General features: G+C 64.4%; 1 protein-coding gene across 20 annotated transcripts; it reads right to left on the bottom strand.

The window, feature by feature from the left end:
* Positions 1-660: 660 nt before the first annotated feature.
* LOC112544617 (E3 ubiquitin-protein ligase PHF7-like) lies at positions 661-18034 on the bottom strand. 20 transcript variants are annotated; one of them, XM_075905043.1, is made up of 12 exons: positions 17841-17950; positions 17396-17565; positions 16563-16606; positions 15302-15393; positions 14561-14662; positions 13781-13905; positions 13190-13355; positions 8640-8753; positions 8158-8285; positions 7038-7226; positions 5519-5550; positions 720-922 (listed from the first exon to the last, which is right to left on the bottom strand). In XM_075905043.1, exons 3-12 carry the CDS (start codon positions 16594-16596, stop codon positions 834-836), a joined length of 1071 nt encoding a protein of 356 aa, XP_075761158.1. In that variant the 5' UTR covers positions 16597-16606; positions 17396-17565; positions 17841-17950; the 3' UTR covers positions 720-833. The 20 variants fall into 20 exon arrangements, 18 of the variants coding, with proteins under 18 accessions (XP_075761146.1, XP_075761155.1, XP_075761154.1 ...); XM_075905041.1 differs by having other exon boundaries at positions 720-925; positions 17841-17949; XM_075905044.1 differs by lacking the exon at positions 5519-5550 and adding an exon at positions 11503-11609 and having other exon boundaries at positions 807-925; positions 17841-17943.
* Positions 18035-19197: the final 1163 nt, after the last annotated feature.

Below are 19197 nucleotides of genomic sequence, written 5' to 3'. Positions count from 1 at the left end.
CTGGACTGGGGGTTGGAGTGTAGGAGGGGGCACAGGCTCTGGGCTGGGGGTTGGGGTGCAGGAGGGGGCACAGGCTCTGGGCTGGGGGTTGGGGTGCAGGAGGGGGCACAGGCTCTGGGCTGGGGGCTGGGGTGCAGGAGGGGGCACAGGCTCTGGGCTGGGGGTTGGGGTGTAGGAGGGGGCACAGGCTCTGGGCTGGGGGTTGGGGTGTAGGAGGAGGCACAGGCTCTGGGCTGGGGGTTGGAGTGTAGGAGGGGGCACAGGTTCTGGGTTGGGGGCTGGGGTGCAGGAGGGGGCACAGGCTCTGGGCTGGGGGTTGGAGTGTAGGAGGGGGCACAGGTTCTGGGTTGGGGGCTGGGGTGCAGGAGGGGGCACAGGCTCTGGGCTGGGGGCTGGGGTGCAGGAGGGGGCACAGGCTCTGGGCTGGGGGTTGGAGTGTAGGAGGGGGCACAGGTTCTGGGTTGGGGGCTGGGGTGCAGGAGGGGGCACAGGCTCTGGGCTGGGGGTTGGGGTGTAGGAGGGGGCACAGGCTCTGGGCTGGGGGCTGGGGTGCAGGAGGGGGCACAGGCTCTGGGCTGGGGGCTGGGGTGCAGGAGGGGGCACAGGCTCTGGGCTGGGGTGCAGGAGCCAGTACACCTTCAGTGACACACAAGACCCCAGCAGCGCAACCCCGGTTTAGACAGCCCTGAGCAGGGCACTATTGATAGACACCCCGGAGTAAAAGGATGCTGGGCTGTATTTTCCCATGGGGGGTGGTCTCTGCTGCTCTGCTCTACGGCGTCCTTGGGAGCTGCTCTGCCAGCCAGCTGCTGGTCTCCTCTCTGGGCGCTGGGCTAGCCCCTGGCTCTCGCAGGGCTGCGGCTCCGAAGAGGACCAGTGGCAGGGAAGCTCCGGGGGCCACAGCTCTTCCCAGCACCAGTGCCTGCTGTGACAGAGGAGAGTTGCTGTGAACCCCCCCCACATTGCTTGCTTTCCCAGCGGGAGGCTGCGGGGGGCCGGGGGGGGGGGACTTGCTATTATCGGGCCTGTGTTTTCTCAGCTGAGCTCTGGCTTCCCTTGAGATTGTGACTCCGGCAGGGCTGGTGCCAGCTCATGCCCAAGTCCCTGTCTCCACTGCGCACTGACAAACACCTGGCAGCAGGCTAGTGTCCACGTGCAAACAGTTACTCAGCCTCCGCCCCCTGCTGCCTCTGTATCAGAGGCAGCAGCTGGGGGGAGCAGGCCGGAGCTGGTGCTTGTGGGGATCTGGCTTTAAGAAGGGCCACTGCGGGCACTGGCTCCCGGGGAGCCACCTGGCCCCTCCCCCTGCGCTGCCGACTCTGATAAACAGGCAGTGGCGTGGGGGGAGCCACCCCCGTGCAGAAACGTGTAACTGCTGAAATGTTCGGTGATGGCACGTTTTCGTGAATAGCCCCGGAGCACTAGTGTGTTAACCTGGCACTTGAGTGATACGCGTGTGTCTAGCATCTAGTGTTCAGCTTGTGTTACACGTGTGCGCTGCCACACCCTCGCCCTCACTTCACACTCCTGTGTCCTAGAGAGCAAAGCAGCGCTCGAGTGGCTAGCCAGTCGCCTCGGTAACTACATCGCGAGTGGACACGCGGCTCTGCGACCGACGACGCGCCCTGCACAACAAACGGCCCCGCAGTACTGGACGGACCATGGGGGAACATCAAAGAGGATAAAAGACTTTGTGCCCCCCGCCCCCTCTCGGCTTGAGTCAAGATTCCTTGCATCAGCTGAGTTTGCAGCTCAGCGTGCATGAGCGGAGGGGAACAGAGCCCCCATGAAGAGGGAGCTGTATCTCTGTGCTGCTCAGAGTCCATGGGCCAGGTGTGTAGGCATATGCAAGAGATCCCCGGTTAGTCTGAATCAGCCTCAAAGGACATAGGGAGCTTGTTCATTGAGGGTTCTGTGCCCTTTTGAAACTTACGACTGTAGCTCATCTGTGTAAATCTGTCTGTGTGTATGTGGGTGTATTTGTGTAAATCTGTCTGTGTATGTGGGGGTATGTCTACACCAGCCCCATAGTTCGAACTAGGGTGGCTAATGTCGGCATTCGAAGTTGCAAATGAAGCCTGGGATTTAAATATCCCGGGCTTCATTTGCATCTTCCCGTGCGCCGCCATTTTTAAATGTCCCTGAGTCCGAACTCCGTGCCCGCGGCTACACGCGGCACGGAGTAGGTAGTTCGAATTAGGATCTCTAATTCGAATTACCGTTACTCCTCATGGAATGAGGTGTACCAGTAGTTCGAATTAGAGATCCTAATTAGAACTACCTACTCCGTGCCGCGTGTAGCCGCGGGCACGGAGTTCGGACTCAGGGACATTTAAAAATGGCGGCGCACGGAAAGATGCAAATGAAGCCCGGGATATTTAAATCCCGGGCTTCATTTGCAACTTCGAATGCCGACATTAGCCACCCTAGTTCGAACTATGGGGCTGGTGTAGACATACCCTGGGTGTATTTGTGTAAATCTGTCTGTGTGTACAGGCAGTCCCCAAGTTACGCGGATCCGACTTATGTCGGATCCGCAGTTACGCACGGGGCTTTTCTCGCCCCAGAGGATGGGAGCGGCGGGACGCCCAGCTGCGCCGCGGTCTGCCGCCCCCGTCCTCCGGGGCGAGAAAAGCTGCTTTGCTCCCTGTCTCCCTGGTCTACAGGGAGACGGGGAACAAAGCCTCGGAGCACGCCAGCAGTGGGACAGCTGCGGCGCGCCTGGACTGTCCCGCTGCCCACGTGCTCTGCGGCTTTGCTCCGCATCTCCCAGGTCAGCAGACCAGGGAGACGGAGCAAAGCCATGGAGGACTTGGGCGATCCCGCCACCCCCGTCTCCCTGGTCTGCGGGGGGGGGGTGTGCAGCTAGTGCCCCCCCCCAGCAGACAGGCTTTTCTTGCCTATCCCTGGGGTAGAGCAGCTGGGGGCTGCCGGGTTGGTCCCGCAGCGCCGCTCCGGACCAACCCGGCAGCACCCCAGCTGCTCTGCCCCAGGCGTCCTGATTCAGCCGCTGCTGGTCAGTTTCAGCAGTGGCTGAATCAGGACGCCTGAGGCAGAGCAGCTGGGGTGCTGCTGGGTTGCTCCAGTAGTGCCGAGGAGCCGCGCTACTGGAGCAACCCAGCAGCACCCCAGCTGCTCTGCCCCAGGCGTCCCCAAGTCAGCCGCTGCTGAAACTGACCAGCGGCTGACTACAGTAAGCCCGAGGCAGAGTTGCTCTGCCCCAGGCTTCCTGGAATCAGCCGCTGATCAGTTTCAGCAGCAGCTGACTTGGGGATGCCTGGGATTCTTAAGTTGAATCTGTATGTAAGTCAGAACTGGAGTCCAGATTCAGCCACTGTTGAAACTGATCAGTTTCAGCAGCGGCTAACGCCAGTTCCGACTTACATACAGATTCAACTTAAGAACAAACCTACAGTCCCTATCTTGTACGTAACCCGGGGACTACCTGTATCTATCTGTATCTCCTTTCACTGGTCAACAACTCTCTCGTTTCTTTTTCCTATTCACAAATCTGTAGAGCTGATTGCAGGCTTGGCTACAGGAATTGTCTTTGGTGTGAGATCTAAGATGCGATTGGCCTGGGACTGGCAGTAACCTGACCACTGCTGTGGTCCTTGGGGGAAGGGACCCTCTGTCCCAGGGGTGCTCTCCTCCGGGGGTAAGACAGCTCAGTGCACCCAAGGGGCGCGTCTGTGACTCCAGGGGGAGGCCGGTTTAGCACCGGAGGTGGTTACACTTGCTGGCTGGTTGGTGAAATCCACGTACAGACCTCACAGCCAATTTGGGGCTCGTGCCCTGGCTCCTGCTAGTCTGCCCTGCAGCAGGTGCCACCCCGGCAGTCACAGCAGCCCACGGAGCTGCAGCGCTCCCAGTTAACAGGTGTGCGGAGCACAGGGGCTTTCTAACCTTCGCTTTCAACAGGGCAATGGCAGCAGCATTTGCTCACCTGGGGCATCGGGAACCATTAGTTACCCTGGCTTCAAAGCACCGCCCACTCTCTCCAGCAGGTGCAGGCAAAACACAGCCCAGGTGCCCGCCAAGCAGCCGGATCTGACCCATGGGAGCCTCGGCCCGGCTCCCCGCACGCTGCTCAGAACAGCTCTCTGAACGCCACGAGCCCGGGGGAATGGGGGGATGCTTCACGCATGGCCCCACCCCCAGCATCATCTGGCAGCTCCCATTGGCCAGCTTCCAGCCAGTGGGAGCCACCTATTTGAAGGATAGGCAGAATGTGACATATCCCTCCCGCTCTCCCCCCCCCAGCTCACAGTATTCAGAGCAGCCAGTGCCCCCCCCCCCACTCCCCTCCGGCTGAGGAACCTGCTGGGCTAACCCTGTCAGTATGTCCCTCTGCAGCCTTCTCGGTGTGGAACCCACCACCATACGGTCTCTGTCCCCCTCTAGTGACCTGGCCACAAACAGCACCTTGGGCCCCCCGGTCTTGGGGTAACACAGCTGGGGCCTGTAACAAGAACAGCAGCTGCTCCTGCTCTGAGATGCCGAGTCTCCGGAGCAATCTACCAGAGATGCCCCTCCAAGGGGTCTCATTCTGCGGGTCTCCTCCAGCTTCCCCGCTGTGGCCGCTGGTTTTAGCCCCCGGTTAAGGAGGCGTCCTCTGAGCAGGCCCAGCCCCGGTGTCTAACACCAGCCAGCAACCCACTAGAGTCAGTCTCCCAGCGCCGCTGTGACCCGTGGGGCTGGCCTAGGACGGTGGTGGGGGGAGAGGTTTGCAAACGCTCCCCAGCTTGGGCGGAGTTAAGCAGGTTCAGGGTACGTCTAGACTGCGAGGCTATTTCAGGAGGTATCCCACAATAGCTACATGTCCGCTATTTCAAAAGAATTTTCAAAATAACGGACGCGCTATTTCGTTATCCCCGTAACCCTCCCTCCACGAGGAATAAGGGCTGTCTCGAAATAGCGCTCTATTTCAAAACTTGGCGCCGTGTAGACCGGCCACATTTCGAAATAGCTTATCTGGAAATAAACTCGAGGTCAGATACACAATTTAGCGCAAACTGGGAATCTTCTTTTGATTTAGGAGACGCCCCGAGGCACCAGGAGCCAGGCGTGGCCGTCAGTCCTGGCCCAGGGGGCTCAACACACTCTGGGCGGCGCGGAAGAGCCCCAGGCAGGGGAAGGGTCTGTACCGCCAGGGCCAGGGATGCCCCGGAGGCTGCACGTCCAGCAGACACTGGCACAAGTGGCCACTAGAGGGCGCCACCGTGTCGTTGCCTTGAACCCGCTGCCCAAAGGGCGCTGGCCTGAGCTCCATTTGCCCCCTCCCCCGCCCCCCGGACAGCAGGCGGGTCCCGGTGCCTGCGGCCTGGGCTGGTCGGGCCCTATCCAGCAGCAAGCGCCCAAACCGCCTGGCGTGCAGCAGGCTCCCTGCAGCGGCCCACGGTGCCCAGGACCTGTCTCTGCCTCACGCGGGGGCCACGCTGCTGCCTCCGCCCCGCCCCACCGCTACCAGCCTGCGGCATGGCTGCTCCCGGCCCCACCGAGTCCTCCCGGTTCTCACCCGTGCTGGCGGCGAGCGCTCCCGGGGCGTTTCTGTAACACACAAGGGCTGCCCGTTAGTGCCGGGGCGGCGAGGGCGGCTGAGCCCTGGGCCCCGTCAGCCCAGACGGGCTGGGACAGTTTGTATCGTGGGGGTGCTGGAGCCACTGAACCAAACAGCCTGGGGGGCTGATTTCCAGCTTGCCTGGGGTGCTGCTCTGCCCCTGCTGTGTCTGAGACCCCCTCCCCCTCGCTCTATCCCTTCACACCCCCTCCCAGGCCTCCCCAGCCCCTCCCCCCACCCCAAACAGCTGATCAGCAGGAGACTGGTAGGTGCTGAGCACCCCTGTTTTTTCTTAGTCGGTGCCTATGGTGCAAAGGAAACAGCTTCAAGCAGCGCCTCTAGTTCCAGCCCCCCCAGGTCCAGCCCCCCATCATGTCCAGCCTGACCCGTGTGAAAAGGGCGCCCGGAGGAGGTAACGCAGCCCTGGGACTGTGCCGCTTTAACCCACGGCTGGCAAAAGGCCAGCGAGCGGAGCCAGGCAGAAGCCCTGAGCTCCTATGAATCAGCATCCGGCCAGCTGGCATCCCAGCATGGTGCGAGATTAGCTAATGACTTTTTCAACTCACTGGCATGTGGGTTGGACAAGCCCAGGGGAACTAAAGGCCTGTGTCTCCGGGGGAGATTTCCCGGCATTGCCATGCCATGTGCTTCTATGGGTCAGGATGCAAACTGAACTAAACTGACTGGGGCCACTTTTATTCCAGGTCAGTGTGAACACAGGGCCCTGCCCACTGTAACTAATCCACTTTCTGTTAACACCTTTACTGGATCCAGATTAATTTCCCCATGTAGACAAGACCCCAGATAGAAGCGAAGGAGCTGCCACCCAGACTTCAGCTCCGGTAAGGAGACCCTGCGAGTCCCACCTGGAAACCGACTTCTGGCCGGATAAAGGCAGAGGAGAGGGGACTGTGAGCACGGCAGCGCCGGGGGTTAGCCCAGGCCGGCTGCGCCCACAGCTGAGGCGGTCAGGATTTCCTTCAGCGACTAGTGATCCAGGGGCCCATTTCCAGACATATGCAAGAGCCCCCCCCCCCTCCGAAAATTGGCCTCTTCACACTGCACCAAGTCTGGGGCCCAGAACTCAGGGGACCCCAAATCACTTTGGAAGTTGAGGCAATAGCACCCAGGGACTAAAGCCCCCAGCTCTGGCCCCACACGGAGGCTGATGGGAACCTCCAATCTAGGGGGCATTCCACCTTGCCTTGCCTCTCACACCCTGGGGAACACGAGGCACCCCTGGGTGGGTGTCAGCTCCCATAGGGGATAAGGGAGCTGCAGGGGTAGTGGGGGTAACCCTGGGAGGAGACTGGAGCAGCCAGAGGGATGGGCAGAGAGCAACGCTGAGACCCCGGCAAGGACGCGGAGCACAGCAGCGAGGCCCTGGCGCGGAGCCGGGCAGCCCCGAGGCAGCGGGGGAGAGGAGAGGGCGGGAGGGGCGCGCCGCTATAAACCGCCCTGGGCAGGCCCCACAGACCTGGAGGCTGCCGGGCCAGGGCCAGGGTAGCGAAGGCTCATCACTTGCGGGGCCGGCAGAGTCTGGATCGCAGGGTGAGCGTGGAGGGGCCTGGTCTCCTGCCTCCGGCAGAGGCGCTGGCGCAGCACCGGGCTCTGCACGTGGCCGGGCTGGGAGCTGGACTCCCTGGGGCGGAGAGCTGGCGGGACGCTGGAACCAGAGGCAGTCGGGTCACTGTCGCCAATGGGCAGCCCCGGCAGAGCCCTGGCAGGACCAGCGCTGGCAGCAGAGACCCGGGGTCCCATCACCTGCAGGACAGGCCCTGGCGGTGCTAGCGGAGCCGGTGGGAGCTGTGCCCGTGACAGGCGGGCAGGTGTTTCTAACCGGGACCCATGGGCAGACAGCCAGCTGTGCGGTGCCCAGGGGCACATGCCGGCTCTGCACCCCTCCCTCCAGGAGCCCATGTCACTGATCCTTGGGATGCCCGGTGCCCACCCCTGGAAAGAGCCACCGTCGCCAGCCCTGAGCTCCCAACGAGCAACCCAGGGCCCAGCCCGTCCCGGGGGGTGGGGGGGAGAGACACGGGCGGTGGACCCTGGCTGGGGTAGCAGCACCAGGCTCTGCACGGGGAAGGGGGCCAGAGGGCTGCCCGGGAGACTCAGCCCAGGGAAGGGCGACTGTCCATTTAGGGCTCAGGTGTGGCCGGCCCCTCAAGACCATGGGGAGAGGGGGAGCAAGAGCCCTTTGGCTCCCGTGGGCTGCTACCGAGGGGAGGTGCGATGACTCTGCCCCACCCCACACCAATCAGAGCCAGCCAACCGTATGGGGAGCAGCCCCCAGCGCCCCTTACAGGAGCCAGAGCAAATTCCTGTCCTGCCCAGCCCAGGCAGGGGGCTCCGGGCACATCGGGGTGCAGACAGGGCCACCTTGGCCCACACACCAGGGATGGGACCCAGGGCCTCCCGCCTTGGCACTGTGGCGGTGGGGCTGCCCCAGCTCAGGGGCTGGTCCCTGCTCGCTGTGGGTCAGAGATCTACGCCTGGGGAGGATTGGGCCCGCAGGATCCCAGGGTGCCCCCCCATCGCCTGCCATGGGCGCTGGGCCAGGCGGGCCGGGTGCCTGCCTTCCCAGCGCTCCTTACCCGGCCCTGCGCTTGCTGGCCCCACGCAGTCCTCGCACTCCCACGTGCCCACGGCGCTCCCCAGCCCGGCGCAGCGGCGGTGGGTCCCCTGGGAGCCGCACGAGCTGCAGAGCAGCAGCTGCCACAGGCTGGCAAAGCAAACAGGTCAGTGCCGGCACCTCCCGGCTCAGAGCAGAGCCAAGGTGGCATGGGGTGGGCTGGGCCCTAGGCTCCTAGTGCCCTTGGGTGAGTGGCACTTAGGAGCCTAAATGCTTGCGAGGAAGTGGGCTACAGCCCTGCACCAATAGGATGGAGGCAGGAGAGCAGGCCAAAGGCCCCGTCTCCATTCACGCCGACGGAGCTATTCAGCAGGTCAGCCAATAGCCAGTCACCGCGTCTGAACTGGGCGGCCAATGGCCAGCAAGGGGCGGGGTCTAATCTGAAGCTGGCCCCACACCCTTGCGCAGCATGGCCAGCATGGCTGGGACAAGGCTACCGCCTACCCGGCTTCTGCGGCTTGCTCCCGGCCGCCCTCGTGCAGGCACCGGCTGGCGTCGCAGCGGCTGTGTCTGTGGTACTGGTCGCTGAAGGCGCCCTCTTCCTCCCAGGCGGCGTCCCTGCGGGAGCAGCGGGGCAGAGGGAATTAGTGCTCCGCGAGCCCGAATCCCAAAGCAGCCCCTGCTTGCGCAGCACCTGGCGTAACAGAGGCCTAGTCTCCGGGCTGGGATGCTGCTGCCAGGCGCCAGCTCACGCCAGGGTCCCTGTATTCCAGCGAGCACGGCCAGCGACGAGCCGGGCGGAGAGGAGACCCTTCCATGGCCGATGGGCTCTGGCCACATCTCACAGCTGCACCCAGCAACCCTCAAGCAAAGGGCTAGCGGCGCTGTTTGCCCAGCTCCCCGGGAAGATGAGCCACGCAGGAGCTTGCAGCTCAGAGGGGTAGCACCAAGCCAAAGGCATCGTTGTGCGGCTTGGACGCTGGGATCGGGGTCTCTGGGCGTTCGAGAGATCCCCGGCTGGTCGGCCTCGGTCTGGCTCACTCGCTCCAAGCTGGTCAGCGGCTCTCGCCGATCACAGGCTGGGCTGCAAGTGTTGCCTTTGGCGCGAGACCGAAGGTGCTATTGGCCTGGGCGAGTCACCTGACTTGCTGGGGTCCCTGGTTAAGGGGCCCTCTATCCCAGAGAGCTGCTCACCTGGGTGGCACGGCAGGCCAGGGTACCCCGGCTGCCTGCGACTCGGACGTAAGGCCCTGACGGTGCCCAGAGAGCTGGTCCTTAGCCGGTGAAATGGGAGCACAGAACTCACAGCCGCCTGGGGGCTGGGCCCTGCCGGAGGGCGAGACTCACGCCCTTGTGCCGCCGTGGGGACTGTCACGGGGCCCTCGGCACGACCCCTACTCAACCGTCCACAGAGCCACGAGAACTACGAGGGCCACAAATCCGGCCTGTGGGGCCCTTCCCGCTGCTCAGCCCGCCGCCTGGGCAGTGCCCCGGGCAAACGCCTCCGAGAGCCATCCTGGAGGTCCCGAGGCCGCTCGCTTTGCTACCAAAATAGACGTGGGAATAGCCTCCCCTCCCCCGCCAGCTCTTCAAAAGCGCCCCAGCCCCAGACCTCAGCGCACTGCGGAGCCCAACCCTCAGCCCCACGGACATGGGCTTCCCTGGGACCCGCTGGCAGAGCCAGGACCAGAAGCCAAGTCTTGAGAGGCCTGGGCAGGGCCCCACTTGCCCCCTGGCCCAGGGCCCTCTTAGCCCCTTTCCACACCTGGCTCAGCTGCCCTGGATCCCCTCGCTGTCAGTGGCATCTCTGCCGTCCGGGGGCCCTGGAGCGCCCGCGCCGTGCAACTCACAAAGCGCAGGCTGGGCAGCCTCCCGAGGCCTGTTCCAGGCCCGAGAGCAGGGGTCTCCAGTAATGAAGTCACTTTTCAATTTCAGTGCAATGAAAGGTCAACCTCCGACCCAAAGACCCTCCCCCACTTCCTTCCTGCCCCTTCCTCAAGGCCCTGCTCCTGCCCCACCCTTTCTCCAACCTCACCCTGCCCCACCCCTTCCCTGAGGCTTCACCCTTCTCCAAGGCCTCACCTGTCCCAGCCCCCTTCTTCCCCATCCTCACTCACTTTCTCCAGGCTGGGGTAGGCAGACTCCAGTCTTGGGCCTCTGTGGGAGGGGCTCTGGGGTGGGGGATTGGGATCCAGAAGGGGTTTCAGGGTGCAAGCTCTGGCAAGGAGTTTGGGTGCAGGGGGACCATGTCTGGGGCAGGAGGCTGGGTCCAGGAGGAGGTTCAGGGCTGGGACAGGGGTTCAGGAAGCAGGATCTGACTGGGCACCATTTAACTGAGACGCCTTCCGGGTGGTGAGCAGTGGGGTTAAGACAGGCTTATGCCCTGGCCCTGCACCACCCCTGAAAGCAGCTGGCATGGACAGCAATGGCTCCATAGCGCCATGTGCTGCCCCCCATCTATGGGCACTGAGCCCACAGCTCCTACTGCGGTTCCCCATCACTGATCCAGGGGAGCTGCAGGAGCGGTGTCTGCAGGCAAGGGCGGCATCTGGAGACCCCCTGCTCTGCCTCTCTCGGGGGCCGCAGGGACATGCCAGCCACCTCCAGGAGCAGCAGTTCCCACGGGGAGAATGGCTCCAGCCACGCCAGGTTGGGCGGTTTAGACTCACTGCTCAGAGAATTACATGGAAGCGTGAGGGAGAATGAAACCATGAAATGCCCAGACCAGCCCAAAGCCAAAAACACCCACTTTGCCAGCCGTAAAAGTAACAACCCCCCATGTGTGTTGGGTCAGGAGATGGGAGGGAAGGACAGTGTGTGTGTGTGTGTGACAGACACACATAGTGTGTGAGAGTGACACAGATTTGCACTGCCAAGCTCCCTCCAACCCCTCCTCCCTGTGTGGAGACAGGGTACAGGAGTGGGGGGAGGAGGGACACCCTGACATCAGCCCCCCCCCCCCATCCCACACCCTGCCCAGCGAGCAGGAGGCTCCCGGGGGGCAGCTCCAAGGCAGGGGCAGGAGCAGCAGGACAGTGGGGGGCAGGGCTAGCTTCCTGGCCAAATCAGTGGGGATCCCGTCAGAGGCTCCGAGATCTCCCGGTGGATCCCGCTCGACTGGCTGGTGGGCCCTGGGCTACAGGAACCCAGAGCTGGGAGCTCGAAGGAGGCCTGGAGCCCTCCCGCCGTCCCTGGTCACCCTGGGCTCCTTGCTTCTCACAGCTCGGTGTCTGGCGGGAGCACGGAGCCTCTGGGCCGGGGCAGCTCGCCCGGCGAGTCCCGGCCCCAGGCCCCAGCTGGTGGCTGAGCTGGCGCAGGGAGGGCGCCCAGCGGAGCGGCTCTTCCTGGAGGTTCAAAGGGGACCCACCTGTCGGGGATTTTGATGCCCATTCGAAACATCTCTGGCTGGAAGGCCCCCACGTCCCGGCACCGGGGGCACCGGAAATGGTACAAGGCGGCGCGGAGGGCCAGGCCCTGCAGCAGGGACACAAACGGGCAGCAGAGATCACGGCCCTGCGGGACAGAGGCGCCATCGGGGCGGGGAGGCAGGGCTGGGAATCAGCCATTGACTAGCACGGGGCAAAACCAACCCACAAGTGCTGCTTGAGGCGGGGAGGGAGAAACTCCCCCGGACAGGAGCGCGGGTGAGGGGAGGTTTCCAGCCTGGGACTCGTGCTCCAGGGCAGTAAACGGGCTGCCGGAAGGGCAGAAAATGACCCTGGAAATCACCGTCCAAGTCAGGGACCAGCGCGGGGAGGGGAGCTGGCGGTAGGCAGGCTGCTGCTGGAAGCAAGGGGTGAGCCTGGGTCCCGAGTGACTCTGACCCCACCCTCGCTCTGGTCCTTTCTGGAGTGAGGGGTTCTCCCCACCCCCGCTCCTGGACCTGGGGGGGCCCAGGGACCCCCGGGATGCATCGTGCTAGAACTGCTCCATGAATCCCTCCCCGGCCGCGTCTGCCCTGCAGCAGCCAGGGCCTGTCCCCAGCGCTCAGGGCCGGTAAGGAAGCATCCGCCAGTGACAGCCTGCGCCCCCACAGCCAGGCCTTCCGAGGGGCCGGGTGCCCGCTCACACCTGTCCACTCCTATGCAGGGGGGTTCCCAGGCTACGGAATCAGATCTCAGCTTTGGCTGGATCCCAGCAAAGGAACCATTCCCCCAAAAGGTTGCTGGGAGGGTTACAGTTAGGGTGAGGGTGGGGGTGAGGGTGGGGGTTGGTGTGAGAGGGTGAGGGTTGGGGTGGGGGTGAGAGTTGTGGTTAGGGTGAGGGTTGGAGTGAAGGGATCAGGGTCAAGGTGAGGGTTGGAGAGGGGGTGGGGGTGAGAGGGTGAGGGCTGGGGTTGGGGTGGGGGTGAGAGTGAGGGTGGGGGTGAGGGCTGGGGTTGGGGTGGGGGTGAGAGTGAGGGGTGGCAGTGGGGGTGAAAGTGAGGGTGGGGGTGAGAGTGAGGGTGGGGGTGGCAGTGGGGGTGAGAGGGTGAGAGTTGGGGTTAAGGTGAGGATTGGGGTTAGAGTGAGGGTGGGGGTGGTGATGGGGGTGGGGGTGAGAGTGAGGGTGAGAGGGTGAGGGTTGGGGTGGCAGTGGGGGTGGAGGTGAGAGTGAGAGTGGGGGCGGGGGTTGGGGTGAGGGTTGGGGTAAGAGGGTGGGGGTGGAGGGTGGGGTGAGAGTGAGGGTGGGGTTGAGGGTGGGGGTTGGGGTGAGAGTGAGGGTGGGGGTCGGGGCGGGGGCGGGGGTTAGTTCCTTGCCCAGCCAGACAGGAGATGGCTCTGCACTCCACACACTTTGGAACCAAAGGGCTGGACACCAGGGAAGGTTCCCGCCTGTCCGGGTGGCTGACCCCTGCAGTGAATTGTGGGGGGCTGTGGAATCCCCATCACCGCAGCGGGACAGACACCTGCAGGGATGAGCTGCTCGGGGCTTGGTCCTGCCGGGAGGGCAGGGGACTGGCCTGGCTGCCTCTCGATTCGGATGCTGGGGGCTCGGCCATTTCCTGGCATTGCCGGGGGGCAGGCGGGTGCTCTGGCTGGAGGTTTCCCGGGGGCGGGCGAGGGGGGTCGCACCTGGATGCAGCTGCGGTGGAACCAGGCGCGCTTGCAGGCCGGGCAGACCAGGGCGCTGTAGGAGGCCCTGCCCGGCATGGCCTCCAGGCACACCACGCAGACCGTCTCCGCCCGCCGCCGCCGCCGCCTCACGCGTTGCGCCGGCCGGTGCTTCCAGCAGAAGGACCTGGGCAGGGGCACGGCAGGAGGGCAGAGCCGATAGGCACCGCGGGCCCTACGGGACTGGGCCGGGGTGCCCGCTGCCCTGCCCCGGGGCGGGTGCAACATGCCTCCCCTGGAGCTCTCCCCGGCCGTCTGCCCCCAGTGCTGCGCAGGGAGTTGGCAAGAATCCCGTGGTGGGGGGGAGGGGGAGGCTGCACCCGGATCCCTTGGGAAAGCGGAGAAACCCCAAAGGTTTTCCAGCCCTGCTCTCGGGGCCCCTCCCGGGCCTGATCCCGGCGTCTCTCGGGCCCTTGCTTTGCCCAATCTGGGCTCTGCCCCAAGGCCTCTGTGCCCCCCCCCCCCGAGTGGGGGATCTGTCACGGGGCAGCAGGCCCCGCAAACACTGACCAGCCCTTCCGCCCCGGGAGGGCCCCGCAGCTTCCGACTCACTTAAACTCCCCGAAGAACTGGGAGATGCAGCCTCGCTCGGCGCCGCAGGGGAAGTGGAAGCTCCTGGAGCATTTCTTCCCCTGGCACACGACGGACGCCCCCCGGCAGCCGCACACGCAGCAGGCCTGGGAACAGCAGAGCAGCCTCGGGGTCGGGTCCGAGAACCCCCGTCCCGGGCTCCGCCCCCGCCACGCTCGGGACCCGTGGGAGCGTCACGCAGACACCAGGCCCCTCCCACCGGACACGCTGGGGATGCCGGTGCCGGGAACCAGGGCGGGAGGGGCTGGCTAAGCCGTGCGGGCCCGAGGGAGCCGGCGCGTCGGCTGGAGCCTTGGGGTGACGGCCTGGCCAAGCTGTGGGGGATCAGGAGACCTGCCCACCCCACGCTGGGACTTGGTCAGCTCGGCTTCTCCCCCCAGCGAACGGGGGGCCGACAGCGTTGGTGGGGCCAGCGTCACACCAGCTCCGGACTGGCGGGCGGGGTGGGAGCCCTGAGTCTGTGGGTCTGCACCTGCTTGTAGCCCTCCCCCCACCCCCCGCCCATGGGTCCTACCTCAGTCTCTGGGTCCGCGCCTGCTTGGAGCCCCCTTGCAATCTGGCTAACCCTCTCCCAGCTAACTCCAGCCCCCGCAACCATGGCCGCCAGCCCGTTGCTCTTTGCTTGCCTGTGGTACCCCTTTGTTTGCACGCTCTGCCCGGGGCCCGTACCGCACCTAGCACAAGGGGCCCCTCTTGGCTAAACGCGCCAGGTGAGAGTCACACCGCACGGCTTGGCCTCACCTTCTGGGCCGCCCGCTTCAGCGCCTGCCGGATGTCTGGATACAGGAACCCGTAAAACCCCTCCTCGTCCTGGCCCCGCTGGCGCAGCCCGCTGGCGTGGTACTGGGAAACGGGGGTGGGGCGCTGAGACGGGCTCCCGAACTCCTCGCTCGTCACCTGAAACTCCGCCTGGGCCTGAGAAACCTCCCCGGGCATGGCCACCCCCACCCAGCAGAGCGCCGGCGCGGGAAGCCTCAGCCGGGGCTGGGCAGAGTGGGCGTACTGGGGACACAGATGGCACAGCCGGGGCTGGATCTGTCCCCAGCAGGGGACTTCGAACACGGGGCACCCCCATCGGGCAGAGAAAGGCCTGGCCCCGGCCAGCGGCTGGAAGCTGAAAGTAGGCACCTTCAGGCGGGAAAAGATGCACCGTGGCGGGTGCCTGGCCACTGGACCAGCGTGCCAAGCGCGGGGACCCTCCGGCCCCGGGGACCACAAGCCTGGCTGAGCGCTAGCAGCTCTGCTCTGGGGCAGAGGCAGGAGCACAGGGCAGCCTGGCGAGGTGAGGAACCAGCTGTCTGTGCCAGGGACGGAGGAGCCCTGCGCGGGGCCCAGAGGGGTCGGCTGATGCCACCAGCTGAAATCCTGGCTTTGGGGAGCTTTGCCCTGGCGTTGGGGGGCCAGGACTCGGGGCCGGGAGTCCCTGCGCAGGGCTCGACTGTCCCTCCACGGCAGCCGGCAGCCCTGGGCCGGGTCGCTCACCAGGCAGTTCTCGTGCACGCAGAGCTTCCCCCGCCGGCACTTCTGCCCGTAGGCGTCGGGGTCGGAGTCTGGCCGGCGGCAGAGCCCGCAGGCTGCAGGGGGAGACGTCACCAATCAGACAGGCCCTGGCGCAACCATCCTGGGGGGGCAGCCATGGTGGCAACAGCGACTCCCACTGCCAATGGGGGAGGGGCACTGGCGGGGCCCGGGGAGCCGGGCTGGCTGGGACGTAGGCAGAGTCGTAACTAGCTAAGACCGTCCTCGGCGCAGGCGGGGCGCTGACGTGGCGCGAGGCAGGAGCACAGACAGCGCAGGAGCTGACTTCCCTGCGCCCGAGGCAAGCGCCTCGCCCACCTCGCCCTTGTGACGGCCCTGGACATACGGTCTGGGGGGCCAGATGGAGTCGCACCGAGCATGGGAAGAGCCCCCCACCCCCCACCAGATCTGTGTCCTTAGCTCCCAGCCAGCCCGGAGTCCCCCGACCCCCCACCAGATCTGGGTCCTCTGCTCCCACGCAGCCCAGAGCCCCCCCCCCCCACCAGATCTGGGTCCTCTGCTCCCAGCCAGCCCGGAGTCCCCCCCCCCCCCACCAGATCTGGGTCCTCTGCTCCAGCCAGCCCAGAGCCCCCCCCCCCCCACCAGATCTGGGTCCTTAGCTCCCACCCAGCCCAGAGCCCCCCCCCCCACCAGATCTGGGTCCTCTGCTCCCACCCAGCCCAGAGCCCCTCACCCCCACCAGATCTGGGTCCTCTGCTCCCACCCAGCCCAGAGCCCCTCACCCCCACCAGATCTGGGTCCTTAGCTCCCAGCCAGCCCAGAGCCCCCCCCCCCACCAGATCTGGGTCCTCTGCTCCCAGCCAGCCCAGAGCCCCCCCCCCCCCCACCAGATCTGGGTCCTCTGCTCCCACCCAGCCCAGAGCCCCCCCCCACCACCAGATCTGGGTCCTTAGCTCCCAGCCAGCCCAGAGCCCCCCCCCCCCCCCACCAGATCTGGGTCACCTCTCTCTGGCCGGCCTGTGGGATCCAGACTCCACCAGTGCCCAGGGCCCTGCTGCAGAGGGACCAATCCGGCTCTTTTGTGACTCCCAGGCTGTGCCCTGTAACCTGCCTTCCCCTTGTTTGACCCTCCTGCCGGGCTCACTGCCCCCCTCCCCCGGGCTGTGCCTGCCCCTCCTCCCACATGCTCCCCGTTACAGCAGCTGCTCCCTCCCAGCCTGGGCTCAGCCAGCTCCCTGCCCACAGCTGGGACCTCTCCTCTCACCCGCCTCCTGCAGCACCAGGGTCCGGGGGCTCATTCCAGCAGCGCTGCAAAGGGCAAGGAGGGTCCGTCAGCTCCTGGGGCTGTGCCTGCCCTAGCTGGGTTCCTAGGGCTACTCTGGCGAGCCAGCTCATCCCAGCTTCAAGGGGCAGGTTGGGAGCTGGGGCGGCCAGTGCCTGCATCAGTGTCCATGGGCTAATCCACTAACCCCTATCTTCCCCACATCCTCCTCCCACCCTGTGCTTGTTCTGACAGCACCTTCTCCAGAGCAGGGCCGTCTCCTGGCTCGTTTGCACAGCACCTAGCATGGCAGGGCCCGAGCCGGGTCAGCAGCTCCCAGGCTCCCCAGCAATCAGAACAACAGAAATGTTCTGGTTGGCCCATAGTGAGGAACTTTCCCCCTGTAGCGGAGGCCACGTCCCCCAGGCCTGGCGCCCTGTCCCCCTCTAGGCCTGCCAGAGGTTGACTGGCCTGCTACAGCCATTCCCCATCCTTTAGCGAGGGCAGCAGAGGCCCACTTAATGTGGTTGAGTCCCGGGTGGCTGATGGGAACTCACCAACCCACCCAGCTGTGCTGGTCCGAGACGAGGACGGCTTTAGGCACAGTCATGCACCCCCACCCCTTTCCTGCACATTCTCCTCTCTGAGCCAGAGTCCTGCTCTGCTACAGACATCCCATGTGACCTCGGTCAAGTCACTTAGTCTTTCTGAGCTTCGGTTCCCAGCCTGCCCAATGGGGATTTCAGCTGACAGCGTGTGAGGTGCTCACACAGCATGGAGAGAAAGGCCAGATAAACCCCTCCCATGCGCGGAGCTGACCGGGGCTGTGACCTTACTGGAGCAGCAGAGCCTCACTTCAGACTGCGCTGGGTCTGCCTTCACTCTCCCCTTGGGAGCTGCTCCATGCTGCCTGGTGGTGGCGTGCCATCACATGATGCGCGGGACACGGCCACACAGCTGCGGCTTTGCATTCCTCGTGGGACGGGGGCCCAGACCCCCTCTTCACCTAGCAAACAAGCAAGAGCTGAAAACGTCACAGCCCAGTTCGGGGCTGACAAAGCTGCCTGGCTTCTGCCGGGTTCTGAGTCAAAGGCCACGCAGCGGAGAACCGAGGCCACATGCTGCAGAGCCCACAAGGCAGAGCGGTGACACCAGCCTTGCAAGCGGTCCCTGGCTCTGTGGCTGGGACGCCCGGGCCAGGGAAAAGCTCCTGCCGAGACCCCTTTGGGACTTTTTCTCACAGGCACCCGGGGAGCCACCGCACCAAACGACAAAGCCTGCCTGTGATGGAAACCGCTCCAAGGCAGGGCCCCGAGCGTGGACCGAACCCAAGCAGCTGTGGCTCTCAGGGCTGGGCCGCCGCTTGGCCCCCCTGTCGCACGTTCCAGGCCTGGCACGGGGTGCAGAATGGCGCATCCCTGTGCACTCACCTGCTGCCACCGGGAGCCTGATCTTGTGCAGGTCAAGCCTGTTGCCACGTGCGACGCCATGGCAACTAGGTAACCATTGATGGGTCACCTGTGACCTAGGCAGGGCTCCAGGCTCAGAGCACCCCCTGCTGGAGGGAGCAGAGCTACTCGGCTGCGTGGCCTGGCCCTGGCCTGGGGCAGTGAGGGTTTGCCACGGTGGGGGTCAGTGCTTTTGGAGCCAGGCCATCCAGCGCGGTGCAGCCAGAGTTGACAGATCCCTCCCTGGGTGTGATGGACCGGGCCGTGTCTGGGCACAGCTGAGGGCGTCCGCTCAGGGCGAATTGCTCAAATCCGGGGCTCCTTACAGCCCCCAGACTGGTGACCTCTCCAAACAGGCCACAAACCAGTCCCACAGAGCGCTTCAGCTGCCTGCCTGAAGCCTCCCGAGCAAAACCCCTCCGAAACCCCAGCAATATCCGTGCCCCAGATGGCCCCGGGCCTCATACACAGGTGGGGGGTCCTAGCACCCAATCCCACCTACCCCGAACAAGTTCTGTCCGGTTCCAAGAAACCAGCCACAGATCCCTGGTCAATTTACCCTCTGGACCTTACCCACAAATCACGCTGGGTCAATCCTTTAGAATCTAAAACTAAAGGTTTATTATCACAAGAAAGAAAAGCATGAGAGTAAGGTTGTTAAAGAATAGTACGTTACATGCACCGAATCTCCCAGTCCTCGATGCAGGCTCTAGCAGAGATGTTACAGCTGCTGGTTTAAAAGTTCTTGTTGCACATCCTAGGGTCAGGATGGGTTCACAGGTCTTCCGGGCTCTTCGATCCCTGCACTGCTGCCTCTGGGATGAAGTGCTGAGCTGAGAACAAAATGGCATCGACCACATGGCCTATTTATACCCCCTTCCTGGCCTCTTCTGGTATGCAGCAGGTCACCTGGTCCTCAGCCTCTCTCTGCTGGCCGCTCTTAGGTGTCCGCCCTCATGCTTTAGGTGTGTCCTTGGCCCATTGAGTGCCATTGTCCCACAGGGCCTCGCTAATTAGCATGTCCACAGGCCCGGGTTCTGCCCAATGCTCAGCCACATGCAGAGAAGTATTCAGTATCCACACAGACTACAGATTCCTAACTACACACACAGACATTATACACTCACATAAATAGCTTACATAGGATTATCAGATAATAAGCTTCTATTCAGCACCCCACATGGCCCCCT

The sequence above is a fragment of the Pelodiscus sinensis genome, chromosome 21, assembly GCF_049634645.1.
Source record: "Pelodiscus sinensis isolate JC-2024 chromosome 21, ASM4963464v1, whole genome shotgun sequence".
In the NCBI taxonomy this organism is placed as follows: domain Eukaryota; kingdom Metazoa; phylum Chordata; order Testudines; family Trionychidae; genus Pelodiscus; species Pelodiscus sinensis.
This window is presented reverse-complemented; position numbering and strand designations above follow the sequence as displayed.